Source organism: Trachurus japonicus, chromosome 15 (assembly GCF_045865225.1).
Source record: "Trachurus japonicus isolate A0001 chromosome 15, Traja_1.0".
NCBI classification, from domain to species: Eukaryota; Metazoa; Chordata; class Actinopteri; order Carangiformes; family Carangidae; genus Trachurus; species Trachurus japonicus.
Genome location: NC_140921.1, coordinates 27,841,515 through 27,862,445, shown reverse-complemented (window position 1 = coordinate 27,862,445; position 20,931 = coordinate 27,841,515). Strand labels below are relative to the sequence as shown.

Genomic DNA, 20,931 nt, shown 5'->3' with positions numbered 1-20,931 from the left:
TGACTTTGGGATAGTGGAGTGATCTGTAAGCACTGGTAGTTTTGCTATGGGAGGATGGCTGTCTCTTGCAGGTACAGTAAGTGTCAGTGGCTAAGGATGAACGGCCTCACATATGTTGACTTACAGATCAATCATTCTGATGTAGGAGGCACTTTAACCATATCACTCTCACCTCTCACCTGACTGGCTTCTCTGCCATCATTTGGCAGATTGGGTCATAATCTGTTTTTTCCTCAGCCTCTCAACATAGTTGTGTACTATAGTTCTCAGACTAATATTTGGTACCAACTGTGAACCTGTTCACTGTCAATTTGGTAAAATTACTCTGTTTCTTTAGTTTGACCTTGGTGTCTGTTTCTGGATTTGTGCTGGATCCTCCAAAATGATCTATTTGCAAATGGCAGGGCACATATTCATGTCCCAAAGCAAGATGGTAAAAAGAATCCTGCCTAGCAAACATAAATGCTTTTTCCTAATGTTATTAGGATAAATCTCATCTGTTAGTTCAGGAAGTTCTGCTCTCCCTGCTTATGAACCAGCCTTCCCACCATTAAGATGGTCTGCTCTCCCTGCTTTCCCTGTATATAACCCAGCCTGCCCACCAAAAGCACAGTCCCCATTTATCCCATGTCCCATGTAAACTGTTTTCTTGTCTGTACACAACATCTATGTCCCGTCTGCCCATCCTGGATGAGGGATCCCTCCTCTGTCTCTCACCCTGAGGTTTTTTTTCTTGGGAGTTTTTCCTCAGTGGATGTGAGGGTCTAATGACAGAGGATGTTTGTTATGATGCTGTGTAAAGCCCTTTTAGACAAACTGTTTGTAAAAATGGGCTATAAAAATAAACTTGCCTTGCCTTCTTAAAGAACTCTATCACATTCTATGACACACAGCAGGTGAGACGGACACACTTTGGTCCGTTCAATGAAAATAATCCCTTTTGCTGAAAGCCCAAACCAGAACTGCTGGGTACAGACATATGCTGGGTAGCTCACTGCTTCTGATTAACAGTGAAAAGAAGAAAAAAAAAGGCTGAGATACCGTTTCATAGAGTCAAAGGCGGTGAAACTGTGGCCTCACATTCTCCTGTGTCTGTGTCGTTGCCTGCTACTGCTCTCAGTTCTCAGAGGAGCGGCAGAATTGGAGCTGATTTCAAACACAGCTCAGTCTGAAGAGCAGTAGTACTGTAGAGTGAGTTACCTGCTGCTGGTAGGTTTGGAATTGAAGTGGCTGCGTCTTGGAAAGTCATTATTTATGGTCGGCACCAAGCAGATATCAACGGTCATTGTGTACACCACAAAAAATATACCTTGTCCTATTTATTTCACTCAAGAGGTACGGGCAGCCAACTCTCTGAGATTATATATATAGAACAGATTTCCCCTGGGACGCAGGAAGCCCATATCCTTATGGTGAAGGAGCAGTCTGCAAAAGCACTTTATCTTTATTATTAAACAATAAAGGCGTTCTCCAGATCGCTATTTCCTGTGGATACCAACAAGTATGCACTTTCCTTTAAGTTTTTTTTTTCCACTTTTTAACTTTTTCTTCCTCTTTCCCCCCCATCTGTGAGGCCTAATGGAGAAAACACACAGATGTGGTGGAGACATCTACTGCCATGCTGCCATGATCAAGGAGAGCTGCTGAAGGTGTAGGTCACCTGGGTCTCCTGAGCTGCTGGAGCCCACCACAGAATGGATTCACAGTTTAAAAGGAATGATTTTTATTTTTGCAAAAGTGCACTCAAAGTCCGTTGACTGGATTACTATAATTGAACTAGATTAGTTTAACTTTATGTGCTCGCTAATGCTCACAAATAAAACCACTTTGTGAATGTTCTGTGGCAGTTTGTGTTCCCAGATGAACATCAGCTTTGTTGCTCCGCTCAGACGTTTGAAGAGATAAATTTAAACCGAGTTCCACCCATCCAGGCTCGCGGACACATCTGTGATCTCACCATGCATAAATAAAACTCGACATGCTGCACACACAACCCCATGCTTGCCTGTCACTCTACCTTCGCTCCCCTGTCTCCTGGGAAACCTCTCTTTCCTTCATCTCCCTACAGAGTGAATGGAGAAGAGGCTCAGATGAGCAGCAGGCTCATAAAAGCAGACATGCTCTTTTTCAGCAAGGGGGGGGGGGGGATCAAAGATGAGCAAAAGGCTCAGGGGGAGACGCAGCAATCCTTCTTGAGATCTATGTTTTTAAAGATGACAACAGAGGCTCTCTATGAGGTTGGTCCTTGGACCAAAGCTGCAAATGGTTGCCTTGAAAAAAAAAGAAAAACTAGAGCCAGTAAAGAGCTGGTTACAGTATGAATGGTGAATGTATTAGGAGACACTGATTGACATTCCTATGGTTTATTCTGGACATAGACTCAGACTCAATTATCATATTTTCAGAGAAAGGCTTTTCATATAGGATTAGGCTTAGGGCTAGCTACCATAACTCAAACCCCAAACGTATCTTCTAAATTACTGAGGGTGATTTTGAAATTCTAAGATTGATTGCAGTTTTTTTATTGATGCATTGACATTAATCCTTTATGTCTTCAGAGAGTGATCCTGCTTCTAAAGTGGAATATATGATCCAAATCAGATTAGAATGGATCATCTGGGGGAATTACGAAGATGAAAACTCAGAAGACATATAGAAGCACATGCTCATAAACCCTGTGGGTCAGGGTGGGGGGCGGGGATCATATTTAAAGAGGAACTACAGTATGCAGGATGTTTACCTTAACTATTCTACCGTTGTATAATGAAACAGCTTCAGAGTAATTGTGATGGTTAAATAAATGACTTGTAACTTGTTCCAGGGAGAATGGGGGCCCGTAATCTTGTTTATGACAGATAAGACTACACGAATATACACGTCATAACATTGTATATGATATAGTATATCGTTATCCATCGCTCCATGGATTGCTTTCTCGCCGGCTTCGTTGTAAACAAATGCACATGGCCAGGAGGAGGGTTAGCAACACAGTGCAAAAATGACCAGACTTGCATAGTTCCCCTTTAAGTCTTCACCATGGTGAAGTCTGTGGCTCTGACAGACCACAGAACATGGGCTGCACACTTTATGGTTTGCTGTTCTTGAAAATGTGTGACACAAAAGAAAAATGAAAAACTTCAAAAATGTATCTTACCTTCTCTCCTTGGCCTTGGTCGCCTTTAACTCCCTGCAAAGCAAATCAGAGAGAAATACTGGAATTACTGTATGAAAACAATCATGTCAACAAGCACAGCAGTCCAGTAGAGGGAGCACAAGCTCCTCTCTAAGCATCCTAATTACTGTGTCCAAAATAGGACTCAATGAAGAAATACACAACCTGAATGATCCATTATTGATTCGTATTTGCAGTTACAGTTAGGTCTGGTTATAATAAGCTGAATATTGAAGAAGAGAAAAGTAAGAGAGACCTTGAGCTGCACTGAGATGCCAGAGTCATCTACACTGTGACATGAATAATAACAGTATGTGGCTCTGAATAAGAGCGATGAGAGTTTATGCAGTCTACCTCGCTGTGTCTGTGACCCTCACACACTGTGTAGCTGCTCTGTGCATGAATTAGACTGATGTCAACACACACAGTGCAGATGACTAGTGAGCACACTTTCAGTTCATGGTCAAAATGGAGGTCAAATCACTTGTAATGTAATTTAATGGCTTGGAATAGTGTAGAACACTTGCTGTGTGTGTGTGTGTCACTGTGTGTTCTCTACAGGAAGTGTGTTGAGCCATGGACAAATACGGTGACCAGCATGTGGAGACTGTAGCAGGTAGAACTCACTTTGACCTCAGCTCCACTCACCCTCATACCCAGGGTCAGATCTCTCACATTAACCATCCATACTGCGTGTGGACATTTTTAAGTCAATGTGTGCATGTGTGTACTGTATGTATGCTGTATTTGTATTTAAATGTCTAACCCTTTAATGCAGCAGCAGAGCCTGCCCACATCACTACCTCAGCCCTTGTTATCCTCAAAAGCTTCAGTTCATTCTTCTTTTTCATTCAATGTAAATTAAAAAGAACTGTTTTTCGAGAAGGCTGGTACATCTGTAACAATACAACCTGCCTACACAACATGATGTCAACAAGAATGTGCTCAAGCTAAGTGTCCAACCAAATTCGATTTTTTCTTGAATCTTTAGGTCAAACACAAATCACCACTGCCACCCAATGAACAAGTTATAGAACACATTGAAAGACAAATACCTGTGGGCCTTCAGGACCTGGTGGGCCTACATCTCCTTGATCACCCTAAACACACACAAAGAGATAAATACAGTATTAGCAAAGTGATACACAGTAAGTGCTGGTGAACGTACACAGCAAGGACAAACCCCCAAACCACATTTCTCTGCTGAAAACCAACATATCTGGATATGAAGCAGTGTTGTTGATTGATTCAGGTCCAAATCTCAAAGTATTCCAATTTCACTGATTTTGTTGTAAAAATGCATTAGCAACTGCCCTCTACTGTAGGTTGAAACCTGGCTACTGCAATTGAGTTTTGCTATTGGTTGTGGCAGAGGCCAATGACGTTTTCATCTTTTGTCACCAACTAACTCATTCACCCCGCCCCAACCAGCACCTGTTGTCTCTGCAACCTGTGGTGTGTAAAGTTGGATTGAACTGAGAGGTAGAGTGAGAATCAAGTATTTTGCATTTATTAGCTTGTGGCCAGAATCGGTCGGCAGCAAATTTTTCTTGGCTGCAAAAATACCTCCAGACTGTATTGGTTCCCAGTTGAAATGAGCAACCCAGCAGACCATGATGTCCTGCCTAGGGTCCTAATATGATGCAGCATCGCTCACAAGACTTTCACAGAAACACTGTACCCAAACCTGGGTATCATCTCAGCCTCAGATCCTTCTCATTATAATGTGCTACAACCCAACACAAAACCAATCATCTTTATCCAAAAACAGAGCAATACGAATCATAAACAAAGCAGACGATAAGCAAGCAAGCAAGCAACCAGATATTTATAAGAACATATGAACTCAAATTCAAAGAACTGGTGAACTTTAAAACTGCACAGCTTATGTTCAAATTTAACAACATTGAAAACTGTGCTTCAGCTGACACCTTTTCGGTCTAAATGTCCATTGCACGCCTTCTTTACTTATTTATTGATTTGTTCACTTTGATTTACTTATTTTTGTTTTACTTATTCTTGTCTAGCTGCTGTATTTTTGTTGAGTTGTAATTGCACAATGAGGTGCAGGTCAAACCAATGACTGATATAAAACTAAACTAAACCTGCCAAAGGTGTTGTACTGGACTCTGGAGACTGTGTTCACTGAACCCACTACACTTCACTACAATGCAGCCATGTGATTGGTTGACTGAATCACTGCATGAACAAACAGGTGTTCATGAAAGAGTGCTCAGCGAGTGGATGTTTTTCAGACAAAGAAAGGCAAAAAATAAATTAAATATTATTTCCCTCTGCTTCTGTATTAATCCCTGCACATAATTGAAGCACATGTTGAATACCCATTACCTGTTCACAATGAAAAACCCATTTGCTCAGTGGATAAAGTAGCCTGTGTGCTGGACTAGGCAGATCTAACCACATCCTGGATTCTACTGTATTAACTACATCCGCCTTCATAAGTGAAACAGAGAAGTGAGCTCACCTTCTGTCCTGGTACTCCTGGCTCGCCCTGGAGAGATAACAGTTTGTGACAAACAAAGTAAATATCCATACTGTGGAACATTTGGTTCCCTTGTTCCTGGTCTCTGCCTTAAATTATCAAGTTTGTCAGTCTGACTTTCCATAGAGAGAAATGTGTTTACCTTCAGTCCTGGCAACAGCTGAAAAGAAAAAGTAGAAATCATAAGTTGGTAAATGTCACACCCACAAAATTTCACTAATGAGAAGATTCTGGAAAATAAAATAAAAGTTCATTGACACAAACTTACTCTTGGATCTTTTCCTGGTTTTCCTGGCTCACCAGGCTTACCCTGTATGAAGAGAGGGAACATTGTTTTTAAAGGAAATCTACTAAAATGACTGAATTTCAACCATGTGTGATGAGAAATGACGTCAAACAGAAAGCCACACACATCTGATTTTTTATGGCTTGAGGGATCGATGTCAGTTTTGAAACAGCTAAGTCACTGACAGCAGGAGACTCCATTTCCAGGCCAGATTGATACTAGATTTGTAATATTTTCATTATGAGTTTATGAAGCTTTAATACTATGCTCTCTTTGTGTTTACTCCAAAGAACGCTGGAACCAACAGACTTGGGGCTGAGAGCCAGAGTTCGAGGTAATCAGGCAGACTCGTATTTTACTATAAATGGTCACTGATTGACTATCAGAATGAATCTCAGCATTTTTCTTTTTTGAACGTGAGTCTCTGTCAAGTAACTTGTGTTGTTTGTGTGGAGATCGAAATGTTTGCTTGGGTAATTAGCAGGTGTATAAATAGATTTTTAAATTCTGGCTGAACTCAGACTGGGACTCACCGGTGAGCCAATGGCTCCGTTTAAGCCTGCTGTTCCTTGAGGTCCAGGAGGTCCCGGAGGTCCTGGGGGTCCTTGCGCTCCGGGCTCGCCCTGCTGAGAGACCTTGAGTTACAACCTGCCATGCAGGAGGGGGCCTTGCCACACTGGCCATGCCAACACAACAATCTCACACTACACCACAAATGCACACAGCAGGGGGATTGCAGACAGGAAGGTTAGATGGGGAGCAAGGCAAGTGGTTTTAATGTCTGAGCACAAAGAGTCATGTTTGACCTGTGATCATTTCAAGATTCACTTATTAGCTTTTCCAGGCTTTCTCCACATCCCATCAAGTTCAAGGAATGTTACTTGTTCATGAGTCAGGATCAAGGATCCGTGAAACAGAGTCTTGGCAAAAAATACCATTAGTAAGAGAACACCAGCAAATCCGGTGTTTATGAATATGAGAGCGATCTAGCAATGACCTGATGAGACGGATGAGCTAATGAACTAGTGAATATGAGACAAAGACAGGTCCAGAACCTGAGTCACATGGTGAAGAGTGATTGCACAGTGTCTGACGGTGGGTGGCGACCTTGATTTCCACCAAATATGGTGAATCAGGGAGGGGCCTACTTAACTCTGGATCTACTGTTTAATTTTCTCATATTTGTGATGTGATTATTTTTATACTATTATTTTTGTTTAAATTTAAAAGGAATGGATGTATTTCTGATTTTGATCTTTCCTTTTGCTAATCCGTTTGTGATTATTCTCAACACTGTCAATTAACAGCCAGAGGCTTGGGAATCATCTCTTCAGAGTCAGAATTCTGGAAATATAATTGGGAATAAATAAATAAATAAATGAATGTAGAAACATAAAGAGGAATTAATAAAATAATCAAAAATCATTTTACCTTTTGTGTTTACCATATTGATTTTGCTTTTGCTTTTCCACATTGCTTTTGCATCGTCTATTTGAAGGGCTAAACTGCCAATCAAATGACTTTGGGTGGGCTTTCCTGTCCACATCTTCCACCACCCTGAGAATGTATTCCATACATTTTTATATACGTATATAAACTCAACTTTAGGTCAGAGTTCGTTGAACACTTCTCTTCAGCTCTGCTTCTGCCATTAATGTTACTGTAGCCAATTCAAATTATATTCACACGGTGCTTTCAAACGTCTGCATCTGCTTCTCATGGTCGGTTGTAAAAACCTCCCACTGAACTTAGATTGATGTGAGCAGGAATGGACACTCAGCCTGGGCAGGAAAGCCAGGCCAAAGCCATTTGGATGATGTCTTAGCTCTTTGAATAGAAAAATCAAAAGCAGTGTGGTAAAAGTTATGTTTCATGGTCGGCATTGTGCAGGTTTATGCCAAACACGCTGATGGCCAGACATGCTGGATCATGCAGTGATCTCCACACATTTATTTTGGTTTCTTCTGACCGGAGAATGTTCTCCAAATGTTTATTCAGCTTCTTTTCAAATTCTTTGGCAAGTTTTCATTTTATTTTTTACATTTTTGTGCTGTTACGTTTGGTCTTGTTGTCAGATAAGGCCGTAGAAGTGACTGCTAGTTAACATAATGTAGAATTGGACCATTTTCAGTCACTTCGACACAGAAAGACAATCAGGAAAGGTTTATTGTGTTAAAAGATAACGGAGTGACCTACTGAGAACTTTCTATTTGAATATGGCCAACAATCGAGATGCAGTGACAGCCAAAAGGTGGTTAATTACAGCATGATGGTGCTCGGCATTGGGATGGGGGGGGTGGTGAGGCAGAGAGAATTGTACCTTGAGGCGTTTTAAGATTAGAGGGCTTAATGAGGGCATGTTTCGCACGGTGATGGGCAACATCTGCCAGTGGGAGTCACAAAACACAGGTGGCCACCGATGAAAAAAGGTCACAGGGCAAGGACCAGGAGGCCAGAGCAAGGAAACGGGGTAGAACCAAGAGAGTGATGGAAGGGGGTTGGGGGTGGGGATGGGGTGGGGAGGGGGGGTTGTAGAGGAAAAGACAAATAGAACATGAGAGTGAAAAGCAAGGACATGGGAAGGCAAAGGAGAGAAAAAAAGGAAAACAAAGTTGAAGAAAGGAACGACAAAGAAAAAGAAGAGGCACCAGCACAACATTCTATGGGTCTGGTGTGAAAAAGGGGGATTATTGATGTACTGGGATACATTTTCTATATCCAAAGAATGTGAATCCATTCAAACTTCTGAGATACTGTCAGAGTCAGCTGGTTTCAAATCAAGCCCACACTATTCAAGGATTTGCGTACATCAGAGTCCCCATCGACAGAAAGCCAGGCCCGTAGATTGCAGTGGAGCAGAGGTGGGTGCCAGTCTTGCCACAAAGAGAGTATAGCAGTATAGTTACAATACACATCCAGACTTACTGTGGCCAACTGTCCAACACAGGGCTGTACAATACGTCGCTTCTGTTGAGATGACCAGCATAATCAGGTACAAGTTTAGGAGAGGGCAGTACAGGTGAGGTCCCGCTGACAGCTACATTTCTCCGAGTGAGCTGCATGCAACTTGCCTACTTTTTTACATAGCGTACATATTTCCACATTTGTGTTTATTATGCAGAAACCTCCATAATGAAGACTTCAATTCCCCCAAACCTGCAAATACTGATCAGTTTTACCCCCATGGTCCATTTTGGACATTACTTCATTTCATTGTGTGATCAATTACATAATTTTTAAGTAAATTAATTCAAAGAATACAAACAGGAATATAGCCATGGAAATATATACAGCATGTTAAAAGTCAATACAGTGTAAGTATGGGTATAAATCTAGTAAAAGTAGGCAAGTGTGCTGCTTTGTCCCTCACTGTTTCCAGCTATCCACCACAAAACTGGACAAAGGTTTGACAGTAGACAAGTCAAGAGATGCCAATATTAAAGTGAAAGAGAAATTTGACTTTGTGTTTGTGCTCAATTGTCTGACCTACAATAGCTTATGTTTATTTCATCTTAATTAATTATATATAATTGCAGACCAAAAATAATTTCTATTTCAAATTTCTTTTTCGATTTCAAATTCCATAACCCTGCCCTAAATATTAAATATATAAATATATTGGGAATCAACTTTAAATATAGGCACTATGCATTAGTGTGTGTAATAAAAAAAATTGTGTATTTATTTTTAATATTGGCGTCACTGTGCTTATATGTGCAATTAATATTCTTTATGAAACTTGGGTCATTTGAGAAATAATTTCTCACAATCATCTTTTTTTTTCTTTTGGGTGGAGAGCAGAGGGCTGAGGAGAGCATGACCTCTGGGACACTGGCTCTCTTTGCGGCACGACTTAATGACACCTCGGCTGAGGGTAAATCTTTCAGGGTGTCGGGGGCACCCACAAACCTTCAACATCACAGCCTGATTGGAGCGCATGGCGGCCAGGGTTTTCAATGGAATATCCTGCACAAAGAGGCCCTATACACACCAAGGAAGTGGTCATTTCAATCAGTTCTGGTAAAGGCTTCTGCTAACTGCAGTCCAGCTACACAACAGGTGAGTCAGGTCTGATGTTAAGATGATTTCAGGTTAATAGGTAGATGTCAAATTCCCTTCGACATATAATAGCTACTGTAGCCTGCCTATGTGCATAGTGGGAAAATGCCTTGCAATAGAGTATAGTTCTGTAGAATCATATGTGTTATTTGGACAGCCAAACTATGGTGATTACATCCTGACTCCACTTACTGTATGTGCTAAGGGGATAGTTCAACATTTTTGGCAAATTTGCCTATTGTTATAATCCCTAAAGGGGCAGGTTCATTACCTTTAATTGTCGGTGCAAGCTGTTTTTAGATTGGTGGGGCAGAACGGTTCAGCTAATGCAACGGAGGCGAACGGTACTTTCACCTTTCCCTCATCAAATGCACAATCCAACAACTCCAAAACTCTCTTGTGGACAAGTTGTGACCTGAACATTCACCACGCTATGAAATAGTAATGTAACATTATGAAATGGAGTTGTTTTCAAGGCAAATGCATAGCCGGAACTACATTCCAGACATGTAGTTCAGAGTACTTGCTCCATGTGTCGTAATGTTACATTATTTTTTCATAGCATGGTGAATGTGCAGGTCACAACTTGTTCCTGAGAACATTTTGGAGTTGTTGGATTGTGTATTTGATGAGTTTGATGAGGGAAAGGCGAGAGTACCATTCTTTGCTTTAGCTGAGTAGCTCATGTCTCTGCACCACCAATCTAAACACAGCTTGCACCAACAACTAAAGGTAATGAACTTACTGCTAAGACTATAGGGCTTATGGCAATAGGCGAATTTGCCAAAATGTTGAACTATCCCTTTAATGGACAGATAAGTGATCCTTGCATCTCTCTAAACAATGCTGCTGCATGATTTTCTTTTACATGGGAAACTTTCCCTGATATAGCTGTCTTCAAGGTAAACTTTATGAACACTCAGCGTTTTAGCTTCACTAACAGTAGCCCTCTGAACCCCCATGGGCTCTACTATATGACTAATGCCTGGAATATGAGCAGACACTGGGAATGGACCTCACAGTCAAACTGCTTCAGGGGCTGAGAGAAGTGAATGAAACTGAATTTCAGCAGGCGTGCAGTTTGTTTGGACCCCGGGTCACCCAATTCTCTCTTGAGTCCTTCCTGTAAAGTCTGCATTCTGAAATGAGTTTGAAGCCTTTGTGGTCCAGAGATGTATTTCACAACATGATGCATTACTGACGACAAACAATAAAATCATTTAAGCGGGTATCATACTGTTATTCTGAGGCACTTTTATATAAGGTAATAAAACTTTATGTCCCTCCACCCCCAGCTCTGACAGGAGTAGTTTTATAACTGAGAAGATGAATTAGCTACCTGAGTCCCTCTTATTCTTGCCCCCCCTCCCCCACCACCACACACAGGCTTTTATAACATCAACCTGTATGCTGCAGTAAGCTGCTGGTGATCACCCTGTTTTCTGTCAACAAGCAAAACCCCACAAACTCCACAGACTGTGCGTCAGAGAACTACACAGCTCTGCATGGCTGTTGTCATGGCTCCTCAACATTGTACTACCTGCAATGTGGTTGGACAACTCAGTGCAGTAGTTTGTCCTATTCTGCTCTCACATAACAAAACAGTGGGAAAGAAATCACATTAAACAGTACACATTCACTTTGCAACCAACACATTGACTTTGCATCATAATAGCATGTGAAACAGTGCAGTCTTACCCGATGTGTGTAGTCTCCACAGACTCCCTGCAGAGAGAGAGAAGCCACATATTATTACAGTGATTGGTTCTAGTCTGTCTCAGTTATAAAGGGTGGTCCACAGCTGTTATATGTAAAGATCAGGTATGAGGAGTAGAGCTCAGCCAGAGGAAACTGTGGCTTTGCCAAATCTGTGAAAACATCCAACTGATGGTCTAGTGATAACTCATACTGGCTTTGAACGTAATGTTTCTTGTTAAATCCAACTTTATGGAAGTGGGATTTATCTTTTAGTTAAGGTTTCGAATATGTTTTCCACCCCTGCTGGCTGGTAGACTACAGACTGTGGAGCTCACACCCTGGAAAGCATGGCTCACCTTCTCCCCTTTGGATCCAGGTTCCCCCTGGAAAGGAAAACACATGAGCGTTTAAACTGTTAGCTCAAAAGCTTCAAAGACCAGCAGGTTAATATTTCAGACTTCAGAAAACTTACTGGCTGTCCTTTAGGACCTCGCTGACCCTGGAAGACACCAGCGATGCAGTCAGTTTGGAATATAATGGAGCCATTGATTTTCAATTTAACATAAGTGATAACACATTTGTCCAATCAACATCGGACAAGTTGTTGTAACATGGGCCTATTCTAATTAATACTGGGGGGTGGCCCTGTGTGTTTCAGTGAGCACAGCTGCCAAAGCTCAGTAAATATTAGATTATTGAACCACACACAGTACGTACATCCATCCCCACTAGTTGCTGTTAGCCTATTCCTGTGTTGCACGGATCAGGATGCCAATCATTTTATGACTTTTTTTTTGTTTAACATAAATAGAAAACCTTACGTTACATAACAAAAATGCAAATCTAAAGTTTTATAGATTAGAATAATACCACAATTTTATGATGAATTCAGGGAATGCTTACCATGTCTCCCTTCAGTCCATTCTGTCCCTGTGAAAACATTCACATAGTGAGAGCAGATGATAAAGTAACTACAACAATACAGCTGATTGTGAATGTGTAATATATATAACTCATAATATTGTGGGGACTCACAGGCTTGCCATCCAACCCAATGGGTCCCTAGGAAGAAAGAAAAAAGAGAAATGGATTATTATCGAATGATTGCAAATAAAATTCCACACATGTGCATTATCAATTAGAAAGCAGACTGTTGCAAAAACATGATGATAAGGGCAAAAATGCAGGGGGTGGAGTCAGAATAGATTACTGTATCTCAAAAGGTGTAAAGTGATTTTCAGGTTTACAGTTAGCTCTGACTCTGGATGGTCATATGGGCCAATCACAGACCACAGTCACTCAGAGGCTATTGTACCACCTCTATCAAGATGAGGAGTTTACTGAGCAGTTAGTTTGTCAGTTACTAATGCATAAATAGTTCTTTGGGAGGGATAATGCTTTACGTCACAAAGCTAAAGCTGTCTTCAAACTATTTTTTGATTAGCAGTTTGGTTATGATTTAACCTTTTCTCATTCTTCATCCTTGTTTTGTGTACAGCTGTCATCTGCTCATTACAGTGAAATCTAGAAATCACAGCCATTATCAATCAATCAATCAATCAATCAATCAATCAATCAATCAATCAATCAATCAATCAATCAATCAATCAATCAATCAATCAATCAATCAATCAGTATTACAACAACCAAATATGCTCAGTGAGTTTTACAGTGAAATCAAGAAAACACGATATACTGTACAATAAAACCATAAAAGGTACTTAATATAATAGGAGAAAAGAATCCCAGTGCCAGAGCCATCCCAAGTAAATACATTTAGAGTTTAGATTTAAAAGTGCTGGGCCAGTAACAGTCCTCAAATCATCAAATCATGATTCAGAGAATCAACCTGACAGCATGTTCAAGACTTACTGGAAAGCCTGGAAAGCCTCTTGTTCCAGGTTGGCCCTGGGGAAAAGAAAAAAAAATACAGTCAGCGTGTTTGTTTTGAAAGTCTGGCATAAAACTGGGCTCAGAGCAGGTCAGAGAAAGAAAAAAGTACTGTTCTCTCTCCAAGAGATGTTCGGCCAGACACTGTTTCATTGTTTTTTCTTTTTATGGAAGATTTTCTAGTGTGAGAAAAAAAAATTAAGCCACTGTTTTATCTTAAGACCAATTAAGAACTGATCTTCATTCTCTTAACTAAAGAAGACCATGAGATGCAACTGAAAGCTCTTGGAAAAGGTTGTCAGTTAAGTTTGGTCTGGTGGTTTATTGACTACTTCTCAGAGAAATTTGAAATAACAGTTGACCAGACGTGTCTCTTGCAGGTATTTCAGACATGACTGTACACGTTCTATAAAACATTATACACTGAGCTCTAAAAATAATTCCCATCACCCCCAAAGTTTTATGGGTTCTCCTCAGTCCAATGCCACATTCCTTCACCAGGCTAAATTTGGTGGAGGAACGACACAGGTGAAAACATAACCTCGCTTTGGTTTAGAGGGAGAGAGAGCGCATAAACTACATGGAACACAACCTCCACTTTCTCTTTGAATAATACGCAGCTGTTGAAAAAAAATAATATCAATATTTCTTTTATGTCTGTGTCATATTCATATTCAGCCTGAACATTGAAACTTTAGTGGAAGATGTCAGTTTTATGCAGTGCTGCTGAAATGATGTCAATATGACATCAACAGAGCTTTTCTCTGTCCGGAGAGAGAAACTGGAGCTGAGCCTCAGGCTGTGTGGCTGCTCGAACCTATCAAACCGGCTGCCAAGATGAAAAGCAAGAGGTTCCACGACTGTCATGCACAGGTGAAGTGAGCAGTGTGGCCCGGGCCTGAGGCTTTCTGATTGACTCGTTCCAGAAGTTCAGGACTGGGCTCCTACTGTGCCGAGCTTCTTTCACGGCCTGTTATTCATTAGAAATGCCTATTACCAACCAGGAAGCGTGGGCACACACAGGTATACATTGTAATAACCATCAACAAGAAAAACAGATGTGTGCTCCACTTCAGTTGGCAGGACTTTGGGTTATTTGACGTTTTTTTTTTCCAGTCATACGTTGAAACCTATGAGGTTAGATTGGCCTCCTGAAAACTAGAAAGTAGCTCATTTGTCTTCCAAAGAATGTGAGTTACAACAAGACGAACCGTTGAGGCCTGGAACCTGGACACACAGGAAGAAGTTTCTTACTTGCTTGTCTCTTGCTTTGTTCCTTATAAAACAGGCATGATAAATGAGCCAATTTATGGCTAAAGCATATTCTAGTCTTGAACAATATTTCTGTTTTCACACAGTCTGTGCAAAAGTATTATTCTATCTTTATTCTATCATTTATAGTGGATCATCCAGTTCTGTATAAGCACAGTCCACTTACTTGAGATACGCAACATAAGTACTGAGGTTGGACAGTATACAGTTTAGAAAGTAATACATTTGCACTACAGGATGGATTTAGACTAAACCGTGTTTATGAACGCAAAACTCACAAAACATACTCTCTGGCTGGCTGGATTTTCCATTCATGCTGCTGTACAAACATGGCGGCGCAAGATGGCGACACTCTCTTAAACAAGACCCTTACTATATTTATATATAAAAGAAGAATTATAAGGCTACGAAAAGCTAACAGATTTTATATACACTTAAACAAATATATTCATGGGTAGTGTATTCAGATTTTGCCAATAAACCTTTACAATTATTACACACTGGACCTTTAAGTGTGAATGTGTATCTGTCTCTATATGATGACCCTGAATGGTGACACAACACAGCACATGCCGATTCTTGCAGTAATGAAACTGAAGGAGAGTTCCTGACTTTACATTGTGAGAGTTTCATTGTGCTTGGGTTGGTTGACAGAAAGAAACTTCTGCTGTACCAGAAGTCCGTTTTTATTTTCACATTGCGCAGCCTGCTTTGATTGTTTTTCATGGAAAGTGTCTTTCACAGATGGAGGTAACATGAGAAAAGCTTTTGCATTTTTTCTGCTGCAGTTTTGCGTAATAAATGTTCTTAAAATACCTCAGCACTATGTGAAATATGTCCTTGTAAAACAAGAGAATAATAGCTGTCATAGCAGTGTTTGACCTGAGAAGCATTTATATTACAAATCTGAGATAAATGAATATACTGTATAAAATCATGACACAAAGCTGGAAATAATAGTACTTTCTCTCTCTCTCACACACACACACACTCCCTTTCAATCAACATAATTCTGACAGTAGAGGTTCACTAAAATGATATGCAATACAAAAGTGTGGCAGGCAGCAGTCAATGAAGGTAAGAGGTTGATTATGGTATGGATGGGAGAAGACACTTACGGGAGGTCCTCTTGGTCCAATGATAGACAGACCTGGCTCCCCTGGTGCTCCCTATGAACACATACACAGACAGGAAATACATGAAACTTCAACATGCAGACGGGGATCAAGTGTCGCAGTCACCTCCAGAGATTCATCAGAAGGTAAACATCTATAACTGGAGGAAATCAGTCCACTAGTGTGTCTAATTCTAAGACATAAATACCACCTCACAGACAGCCAGGGTGGACATGCAGAAAGATGTAAAGCTCTGGTAACACCTACAGTAAGTTTCACAGCAAAGTTAAAGACCCCCTAAACCAAAAATGCCCTTTTGGAAATTATTAACATGTCAATATAGTGTGGGCTCTGCTACAAGGCATTTCAGGAGCAAAGTTGAAAATTGAACATTTTAGACTTGAAAATGCAGTTTCAAAACCAGAGTCTGAAAAAACTGGATTCAATTTTTCAAATTGGAGTCAATTTTCATGCATCACGAAACAAGAGCACTGGAAAAGAGAGTAATGACACCACCATTGACTCCCGTCGTAAGGGTTTTGCGCCCCGAGTGGCAGGATATGGGTATTGCAAAAGCGCCCAGAAAACTCATTCACTCCAATGTATGTGTGTTGCCCACTTGCTTGTAAATTGATGAAAACGGCCGTGTTTTAGTTTTTAGGTGTCTTGGTCATATCAAATTATACTTATAATTTGTTTATTACAAAATGTAGATTGAAACATTAATGTAGACAACTGTTTTTTGTTGTTGTTTTTTTACTCGCCTATGTGTTCATGTTTATCTGTAAAGGGTCCTCAATGATGCTATTAACGTGGGTGAGCTATAAATGTCCTTAAATTATTGAAAATACCACACTTGCTCATTCACCAACAATGCAGAGTTGTCAGTTCTTGGGCGCTTTTGCAATACCCACATTCAGCCATCAGGAGGCGCTTCCATTGCATTTGCATACTCATGAATATTCATAGAATCTGGATTTTTCAATGAGGGACAAATAGTAGACCTGTTTTTAGCCTATTTGGGAGTTTTCTTTAACAACTTTTTTGTGGGAAAGCAATTTTAAACAAAAAATAGTCTTGGCAGAGCATTTTTACAAATTTTAAAATGCCTCTTTAGGGGGACTTTAAATCTTTGCGTTCCTGCGACATCAATGTTGTGATATGACTATATAAAGGGTTAGAAGTGGATTTCTTTCAGTGTGTGTGAAACTAAGAGCTTTCACTCAGAGTGCAGCAGCAGCGGCGGCAGCAGCAGCAGCATCCAGCGAGCAGCAGCTGTGTGTTGGTGAGAGAGGTCAGAGGAGAGTGGTTGGAGCTGACAGCTGCCATGTGTGTTGTCTGTCTGTTAATACGATCATGAAGAGGAGGTCTAGACCTGCTCTTTTCTGAGAAGTGCCTCAAGATCATTTCTGCTGTGAATAAATAGAATTGATGTGCCTTGAGTTGACAGAGGGGCTATGGTCACTCAGGCAACCGCTCTTTACAACAGTGGCGAGCAGAAAGGCTTCAGAGGGAACGTCACCTCCAGCCCTCAGGTGGATGGACTCCAACATCAGAGACCACGTCAGGTTCCACTTCCTGTCTCCTGAAGCTGCAGTGGACACACGCTACAAGCTGCTTCTCAAATACCATCTGACTCTCATTATCTGCCTGATGTTGCAGCTTCTTCACCAGCGACCTGTCTGGTTCTGGTGATGCTGCTGGAAATAAAATGCTAAATAAAGAACTTTGCCGAAAGGAAAACCAAATTTAATATGAAACATATGGTAGTAGAAGGAAGGTGAAGAAAGTTTATTTTCCAAAAATGTGCAGCTATTTTTTAGTATTTCACAGAATGCACAAGCGTGTTAAATGTATTGTCTTCCTGATGTTTCTTCCTTCCCTCACTCCCTTTTAGCTTCATTGTGTCCTGACCCTGCTGATCTGTGATCTGTAGAATGGGGTGAAACCACTGCATCATGCACATATCTGCGTCCTTGCAGGCATGCATAGAAATAGAAAAAAACCGAGGACTACAACATTGCTTCATACTGTGGCACCAAGTGTATAGTGTATGCATCATATTTAAAGGGATAGTTCAACATTTTGGCAAATTGGCCCATTGCCATAATCCCTATTGTCTTAGCAGTAGGTTCGTTACCTTTAATTGTCAGTGCAAGCTATTTTTAGAATGGCGGAGCAGAGCCGCGAGCTGCTTAGAGCTATGCTACTGAGGCTAATGGGATTTCTTAGTTTCCCTCATCAAACTAATCAATTACACAATCCAACAACTCCAAAATGCTTTCGTGGACAAGTTGTGACCTGCACATTCATCACGCTATGAGATAATAATGGAACGTTACGAGACAGAGTTGTTTTCAAGGTAAATTCATGCAAAACCGCTGATGCGCGTTGCCTTCAGGGGCAGTTTCCTGGCAAGCAGTTTCTACATTTGCCTCGAAAGCAACTCCGTTGTTGGGTTGTGTATTTGATGAGTTTAATGAGGAAAACCAAGAAATCCCATTAACCTCCGTAGCGTGGCTCTGAGCAGCTTGCGGCTCGGTGGTTCTAAAAACAGTTTGCACCAACAAATAAAGGTAATGAATCTACTGCTATGACTATAGGGATTATGGCAATGGGCCAATTTGCCAAAATGTTGAACTATCCCTTTGATGTCAGGAATTCAGGAGCTGGAGTTCATTACACTGATGTGAACAATGTGAAGCCTCTGTACTGTTGATAGTGGACGTTTTACCATCGCTGAGCCTGAGTGTTGGAGTCTTCAGTAAAATTTGCCTTACATGTAATTTTCACCTCGAGACCAATATCAGTTTCTTCTCTCCCGGCTGGACACTTGTGAGTTATGATTTAACTGTGGCGCGGTGCACCAGAAACAACACTGTTCATGTCAACGTTTAACTCTGTTCAAGTTCTCTTTGAGAATCTCCTTGTGCGTTGGTCGTAGCCTCCATAAACGTCTCACCACTTTCTTCGGGGAGTCTTAAAATTAGAACTTTCAGACGCTTATGTGACAAATTGTTACTATTGTGTTTCAGAGTGTAAAGAGCACAGGTAACCTAACCAGGGTGGGAAACCAGTTACAGAATGTGATCCTGACGTTGTTTAAAACGCAGACTTGAGTTCCTGATATAAATCACATGCTATCTGTACACACAACACAGCCCTGCGCTTCTAACCACCAACACCACCACCCACGTCCCGGCAACGTCTCAAATGACAGCTTATTTATATTTCCTTTTTTTCTACCCGCTGCACTGACCACAGGTGACCAAAGTAACAAAACGCCAAAGGCAGAAACTTTCAAGGGCAGAAGTTGCAGTTTATTCTCTTATCTTAGATATAATCCTGCTTTAAGCACATGCTCCTAACTTACCTTCTCCCCTGTTTGTCCTTTTAAGCCCTGGGATCAGTCACAGCAGACACAGTAGCATGCAAATAGGTGTGAAGGGAGGAGAGAGACACAAGAGAGAGGAACCAGGGTTAGAGTCATGGAGACGTTGAGGGCATGCAGCAGCATCCTCCAGGACTAGTGAAGGGGAAGGGGATGGGAGGGGTGGAGGGCTGAGGGGAGCTATTATATTGCACATGTAGGTTAAATGCAGATAATGGGAGGCTAAGGGCTTAAATATTAATGTAGTAAAATAATATCTGAATAAATCTTTCCTGGCAGTGGAAGGAGATCCAACAATTTCCTACATTCACACTTATTTTACAGGCTTAGTCCATTATTCACATGTCACTTGATATGTGTCCTTTGAAGGGGAGATAAGTGGTACAGTTAATCATGATATTAAATTACAGGAGTTCTTGGGGAGACTTTTGCTTTTGGATGTGATGGGATGGGATTTTGCACAGCCAAGTGTTTCACAGCAGGGGTGGGCAATTATTTTTTCCTGTAGGGGGCCACATGAGAAACCCAGATCGTTGACAGGGGCCACACAAATTCTTGTCAACCTGTCACCTCAATGTTTCCACAAAGATGTATACTGTATGACACGCTGTGCACTTAATCTTATTCTTTAGCTTTTATTATATCAAAAATGGCTCCAAACAGCATATTATTAAAGGGATAGTTCAACATTTTGGCAAATCGGCACATTACTGTACCATAATCCCTATAGTTTTAGGAGTAGGGAGCGTTTTGGAGTTGTTGGATCGTGTATTTGATGAGTTTGATGAGGGAAACCAAAAAATCCCATGAGCCTCCATAGCGTAGCTCTGCTCTGCCATTCTAAAAACAGCTTGCACCAACAATTAAAGGTAACAAAACTACTGCTAAAACTATAGGGAACAGGCAATGGGCCAATTTGCCAAAATGTTGAACTATCCCTTTAAGAACAGTGTACTGTACATAAAGTAACACAACTTCAGGGATGCTGTTGTACCCTGTTTTAACTCTAACAACAACTGTTACTCAATCAATGCAGCTTCTTTTGATATCACCTATTCATATTGCTGTTTTCAAATGAGAGCATCAGTTTGTTCTTAATAATCCACTGTTGATTCTCAAAGCCAAAACCAACAAAAATCATGACAAAATAATACTTTTTGTTCACACAGAACAAAAGTGATATTTGGACACTGTCCATCCTCTACTTTTATCCTTGACAAGATTGAGTGACAAATTCCTTCAGTCATTCAGTGTCGGTGCATGTCAAAATAGAATAATCAAATTTTCCACACAGTTCATTCTGTGGCACACACACTGATGCTACTACAGAACTTTTACCTACTTCAGTCTCAATTTCTCAGTGTGTTTTGTCTCGGAGTGACGCCTCAAGTTGTTGTCTTTTAACACAGCCACATTTTTGTTGCAAACTAAGCACACAGCTTGACCTCTGATGTCTGGAGGTTCATGACTTACTAGAAACTCAACGTTCAGCATCAACCTCAGGCTTTTTAGAGCTCTGTTCTAACAGGTGACAATGAAAACACC

General features: G+C 40.9%; 1 protein-coding gene across 1 annotated transcript in view; it reads right to left on the bottom strand.

Annotated features, from left to right (window-relative positions):
* Positions 1 to 20,931, bottom strand: part of col13a1 (collagen, type XIII, alpha 1) — a 52,328-nt gene that overhangs the window by 25,327 nt on the left and 6,070 nt on the right. The window contains exons 3-19 of the mRNA XM_085800859.1: positions 19,369 to 19,395; positions 15,999 to 16,049; positions 13,591 to 13,626; positions 12,754 to 12,780; positions 12,622 to 12,648; positions 12,191 to 12,217; positions 12,075 to 12,101; positions 11,719 to 11,745; positions 8,887 to 8,928; positions 8,282 to 8,344; positions 6,495 to 6,587; positions 5,944 to 5,985; positions 5,818 to 5,835; positions 5,658 to 5,684; positions 4,228 to 4,272; positions 3,155 to 3,187; positions 2,018 to 2,062 (exon numbers count right to left, since the gene is read on the bottom strand). Of these exons, the coding sequence (XP_085656985.1) occupies positions 2,018 to 2,062; positions 3,155 to 3,187; positions 4,228 to 4,272; positions 5,658 to 5,684; positions 5,818 to 5,835; positions 5,944 to 5,985; positions 6,495 to 6,587; positions 8,282 to 8,344; positions 8,887 to 8,928; positions 11,719 to 11,745; positions 12,075 to 12,101; positions 12,191 to 12,217; positions 12,622 to 12,648; positions 12,754 to 12,780; positions 13,591 to 13,626; positions 15,999 to 16,049; positions 19,369 to 19,395 (657 nt within the window). The remainder of the gene's footprint in view (positions 1 to 2,017; positions 2,063 to 3,154; positions 3,188 to 4,227; positions 4,273 to 5,657; positions 5,685 to 5,817; positions 5,836 to 5,943; positions 5,986 to 6,494; positions 6,588 to 8,281; positions 8,345 to 8,886; positions 8,929 to 11,718; positions 11,746 to 12,074; positions 12,102 to 12,190; positions 12,218 to 12,621; positions 12,649 to 12,753; positions 12,781 to 13,590; positions 13,627 to 15,998; positions 16,050 to 19,368; positions 19,396 to 20,931) is intronic.